The 6,216-nt window shown below is 38.2% G+C and overlaps 1 protein-coding gene across 1 annotated transcript; it reads right to left on the bottom strand.

The window, feature by feature from the left end:
- Positions 1-344: 344 nt before the first annotated feature.
- LOC107191914 (sex-determining region Y protein-like) lies at positions 345-1,022 on the bottom strand. Its single transcript, XM_015581064.1, has one exon. It carries the CDS (start codon positions 1,020-1,022, stop codon positions 345-347), a length of 678 nt encoding a protein of 225 aa, XP_015436550.1.
- Between the last annotated feature and the right edge of the window lie 5,194 nt (positions 1,023-6,216).

Genomic DNA, 6,216 nt, shown 5'->3' with positions numbered 1-6,216 from the left:
AATCTACATTCTTTTAACACAGCCATATCTGCCAAAAAACGCATTGAATGTATTGGCAATGCTTCCGTAAGTTTAGACAGTAAAACATAAATAATGTTTAAAGAAGAAAACAAAGAATCAGTAAAAACATAATCGCAATGAAATTTGCCCTTAAATCTAGTCCAACAGTTTTAGAACCGATTAATTTACACCGACTAATTACTGTCGTCGATAGTATCGAAATGTCTAACCAACGCATCGCAGATCGTAGGACCAAACACTGAAGCACCAAAGAAAATTCTACAGCATTTCTTCTAAAGACTATTTACAAAAATTACACATTCTCCGCAAAGTTTCCAAAAAAACTACAGTTTTCTGAATCGTCGACGCCTTCGACCTCTATCTCGCTTGTCCCTGGTGTTCTGATAGTCCACATCATCGACGAGATATCGTCCAGCGTCGGTTTTCCCATCGGAATTCTCTTTGAATCCATCGTTGTCGTTGTCCTCCTGTTCCTCGTGATGGTCATCGTGAAACTTATTCGATTGACCCGATCGAATGTGCCCACTCTCCGATTGCAAGCCCTTGCTGTACCCTTCTTCATAATTGTAGGAGATGACCTCCTTGTTTGGGGGTATATCATTCACGTCTTCGTGGACTGCGTACTGACCATGTCCACGGTTCTTCGTGTCCAAATTATTGACGTCGAGGTACAATTTTGGAGGATAGTTGTCTCTGTGATAGCCGTACATAGGGACGTGTTTTTTAGGGCCTTGGAGGTTCTGAGGATCCTCCATCTCTAACCTCTCTCGATCACTTTGATCCTCGTGGTCGTCGAATTGCTCGCCTTCCTCGTCTTTGTGGTCGTGATGGTGACCGTAACTGCTCCAGGAACTCCAGTTTTCGTGATGGTACTCTTTGTGGTGGGTCTTTGGCTTCTTTGGCTTGTGTACGTGCAGGAATACCACTTTGGTGTGGATGTGGTGCTTGATGATGTCTGGCACGAGGATTTTTAAGTGGACGCTGTAAGAGGGCATTGACATTGTTAGTAAACAATGAAATGTATGTTCAGGTAAGGGGAAATTGCGTACCTTCTTATTGTTCGATTGTTACTTATATATTGTCTTAAAGTCGTTGTAACAATATTAAATTTAATTTGGCACACATTAGTATTATTTATGTGAATACTGTTTTGATGATTTTTATATTTAATTCTTAGGGTAAGTGTACAGTTACGGTGAACATGGAATTTATTTTACTTCTGGGAAATTATTGATAATAAAGTAACTCCAATATACGAGAACGTCAAAAAAATCGTCAGGCAGGGAGTTCATGTTAGAAGTTATGTAGAAGTGAAAACGAGAGTGCATCGTGCGGTCGTTGATCGGTCGCCATTATCGACAGGGAAAGTATAAATGATGGGCGCATTTTTTGTTAATGTTGAATGATCAATGAATAGGCATAAATTCTGAAGACTTCTAGGACATTAATCATGTGTACACTCACTGTCTTTTATTAGCACTTCCGTGACTGGTGACTTCGATCAGTAAGATTACAAAGAAGTAATTGAAGATCGTCTGTAAAAGATGAATTACTGTAATTATTCGACTAACGAAATGGTACATATAGTTTCCTAAATTCTCGGAACATTATTCAAAATGAAGAATGCTTCGCTAATAAAACATTACCTAAATACACTACGTGAATACGTAAACCGAAAATTGAAGAATCATCGAAAGATGTGAGGAAGTTGATTTCTATTTTCCAAATAACAAATCAATCTAATATATATTAACAATTGAATAGACTAAATAGATATTTACTGTAATATTGAATTCTGAATTCCTCTAAAGGTTTCTGACCACTTTTAAATACGTCAACATGCAATTAATATAAAGTCTGCAATAAATTACGCAATATTTCAAAAGATTAAATTATTCTAATACAATATACTTCGTAATATTTTATTAACTTCATTCAATTTACCTTGAGCATGACTTCAAACAACGTTATTCCGAATGGCAAGAATGACAAGTGGCAGACGCTGCCGACAATAAAATGTCCGACATCCTCGAGGATGTTCCTCCTTTATATTCCGCCTCTGTTGTTGACCAGCTTACCGCTATCATATTAAATGTAATGGAACCACGGAACTGCGATCGAATCCCGCGGAATTTCACAGTTGACCGAGCAGCTTTCGCCGTTTCATTGAGACATGCTTCATTCGCCAATCCGCTTCGAACGAAATGCTCCGAAAAAACGTGTCGATGTGGTTTAACGAAGTTCATTGCCGCCCGGAAGTCGAAGCCTGTCGATCATCTTTGCACTTCCGATCAATTCGTCACGTTTCTGTGAGAAATTCAGGTACAATGACATTAATAATAATCTTTTGTTAACATCTACTCCTATGTTATATTGTTTATTTATTTTCTTTTAATAACAAGTGGGACAGTTATTGGAAATGTTTCAGGGATTGAGCATTTAATTAACTACTTAGATGTATCCTCGAATTCTTCACTAATGTTAAATTAACTCCTAATGTTTAGGATATTTTATTTGTTAAATAGAATGAAAGAAGTCGACTTTAATGTTTTGTGGTTGATCTATTAGCAGGATGTTCAAATACCAGGAATATTGTGCAAATGATGACAGTGTAAAAAAGTATTGCATAGTAATATTTATTAACTTAGTCCTTAATAATATATAATTCTAGTTACAATACTGTTCCATCGCGTTTGTACATTGTAATGACTAATGACTATCATTTCAGTGGTGGTTCACAACTACACGTTTAATAAATAGATCCGTGGATCCGTTTATCTAACTCTCGTATTTATCGTCCTCCTCCAGATCCTCGTGCTCGTCTTCGTGATGGTACTCATGTTGCGGTATAATTTTGTAAATCGTGTGCGTATGCTTCACCTTCTTCACTCTGTAGGGCACATGGATGATCACTTTTTTTCTATATTAAATAATAAACCAGCATTATTACATTTCTCTTGTGTCTTAGACATCAACAATAAAATCAACTTTTATGCTCACGATTCTGCAGGTTGCTGCAAGAGTACTAGAAACACCAGCAAGGCGATGCCAAACTACAAAAAAAAAAGTAATACAAACATTACACACAAATTGTCTATAAAAAGAAAGCGAAGAATCGTCTTTTTAGGATTTAATGATAATACCAATTCTTTTGTAAAGAAAAATCTAGAAGAGACCAGAAATAATAAAAATAATCTGTTTATAAATTTGTAATATTTCTGTGTATTCCATAGAAATTTTACAATAGAGTCTCGTACCAGAAATGTTCCCCTCATTCTGCGGAAAAAACGGATATGTATTCGTTTGTCACCGTTCGAACACGCGATTCTTGTTCCACCTCTGAAATACACTCGAGAAATGGACGCCTTCTGCGCGAACCAGCAACAAACCTTACGTTTATATACATGGAGTTGAAATTAGCGAGGCGAATCGTTTCGTAAATTCCACGAAACTCCCCGCCACCGCGCGAAGTACACATCTCGATCCTCCAGGCTGAACAACCACCTTTGTTCCACGATTAGCTTTTCACTTTTTTTGCTTTTCACCAAAACACCGCGTCTGCCCGGCGCTGATATGCACAGGAATTAGATTATGTCCGCGGCGAGCAGAACGGCGATTTGTATTTACAACGGACACCAAACGTATCGATAAGATCGAAGCACGATGTATCACTCGAAATGTTCACACGTTGATCGCAATCGTTGTTTATTCGATTTCTTTTCGTTATAAACCCCACCTTCAGTTTCCATTATTCTTTATCGTACAATCAAAGTTCACGGAAACACTTAAATTTACATAGAAGACCGTAGCCTCCACTTTTCCCAAAGAAATCGCAACGGTTTGTGGAATTTTTTAATTTTCCATTCTACTTTGTTATAACCAAAACTTGGACTGTTAATTAAGGACAGTGGAATAGGAAAGGTGAGCTGTAATACCAACCTTGGAAGGTCAACTAACGGTCCACTGACGAGAACTTGAAGAATTGTCTACGAGGATTATGAAAAATTGCGATAAATAATCTCATTTAATGGTTCCGATCATAGGAAAATTCCTGGCTAAGCGAAACGTTTCCAACTAGTCTGAAGTCGTCGAAGAACTGATGCATCCAGGAAACGGCAGAGGCGACTGCACCTGTACTTCCTCGAGGCGGGATGCACCCAACCGCGGATCAGGTGAACCAATTCATGGCACGTACCTACTCGCGCAATTAAGGGAGAGATCATCGAAGGTATACTTAAAAAGCAACACAGGGAACGCATAACGGATGCTTGTACCGGGTGATTCAAAAGCTGTTGCACAAAATTAATAAAGTCTAAGTTCTTTAAACTTCCATGAATGAAAATCGCCTCCAAACATCGAAAGATCAGTACTGAGCTGAAGAGAATAGTCTATTTTTTTAATAAGTATTTTAGTTTCTAAACGTTATACCTGAAGTAAATCAATATTTATAAGATGTATCAATAAGTAATTTACTATTTCTTTTTAATACATTGGTAACACAGTTTAAATCTAAACTACCTTTCTACCCGTTTCTTCTTTCAAAATGGCGGCGAACATTGAAAGAAGAGGACAAATATCTATTCTAGTTCCCTCTAAAATAAGTATTGAATTCGACAATATATACTAGTTTACACAATCGTACACTTAATATTTATATTGTGAACAATAGGTTCATAAGATGCATACTTATTTTCAATTTTACATACGTATTCACAAAGTTGTTGCCTACAAAGTAGCTGCTACTATGTGTCTTGCAAAGATGCTCGAATGTATTTGAACGTTTTCGTGCTGCCCCCAATTCTTATAATCCTTAAATAACACAGAATAACCCTTTTGAATCGCCCTGTACATTCGAACGTCACAGACAACCGGAGAAACATCTCTCTATCAGCGCAGAGAAAAACGATACGGCTCTCGAATCAAAACATAAATCCACGTTGGTTCGTTAAAACAGCGCCGCTAGTCACCTAGATAATTGACAGTTCAAACAAGCGAGATAATACCGGCCAATTTAAGTTGCTAATTGCCGGAAAATTAAATTTCCCGCGATTCTATAGAAATAGCCCCAGTTTTCTTCCATTCGTAATTGCGACGTCTCTCCTCGCGAACAATTTCCAACGAAATCGTACACCGTGTAATTTATGTTTCATAATAAAACTAACGTTTTCGTTTGTTTCGCCGTGATTAATATAATCGCTCATCAACTGGATAATTACTAATAATTATAAAACAGTCGACAAGTATGATGCTCATTTGCAATGTGTATTAGAAAAGCGATCGTTGTGTATTCAAATGTATCTGAAAATCTTCACTTTCTTTTAACGACTTAGGAAGAATCGTGAAACGGAGGCGGGCATTAAAAGTGAATTTATAAGCGATACCGTGATACGAACAGCGTATACCGATCGAAAAAAAAAAAAAAGGAAAAAAAAAACGAACCAACCGACACACGCTAACGAAGAAAGTGGTTTTAAGGGCTTGGATCCATCGACTGGCTCTCACATGAGTAATTCATCGATCAACCGTGCCCCAAACCAGGCAAAAACTAGTTCGCTTTCCATTATTAACTCGATCATTGGACTCGTCCGACTAGGCATACCTATAGCGATCGTGCTCGAGATTTTTCGACAATTATCCGTCATCGTTTGTACAAGCAAACGTTGTCAAGAATGTCGTCCAGTATGTGTACGTTTTTTCCACCGAAAACGTTTTACGCCGAACCACTTAATTAACAGTGGACGGTCAATTAACAGTGAAAATCACGCCGGTGAAATGGAAAGCGGAGGAGGAAAAAACCAGGCGGTATATCAGTACGCAACACGCAACAGATCGCCGCTGGTATAATCGTTGCAAGAGGATCCGAAACGGAGGAATCTTTTTTCTGCAATGGAAGCGGCGAATCGCAGACCGGCGTGACTGTTACGCCGATTATACACTCTTAACGATCGTCTTAATTTCACGGGCACAACGTTTATGGATGTCCGTGTAAACGCTGGAACAGTCACGGCTCCGAAAGCTCGTCGTGTTTCGTGTTAATAGATGATTTTTATACTCCTCTTTGAGACACGACGGTGAATAGAACTCGTGACTTCTGAAGATCTTGGTTTCACTCTTTTACCTTTGATTCCAAATACAGTTTAATCGACGACATCCGTTGCGTATTCCTAAGGAAAATAATTACCCAGAGGGAAAACT

The sequence above is a fragment of the Dufourea novaeangliae genome, unplaced genomic scaffold (assembly GCF_001272555.1).
Source record: "Dufourea novaeangliae isolate 0120121106 unplaced genomic scaffold, ASM127255v1 scaffold7, whole genome shotgun sequence".
Taxonomy (NCBI): domain Eukaryota; kingdom Metazoa; phylum Arthropoda; class Insecta; order Hymenoptera; family Halictidae; genus Dufourea; species Dufourea novaeangliae.
This window is presented reverse-complemented; position numbering and strand designations above follow the sequence as displayed.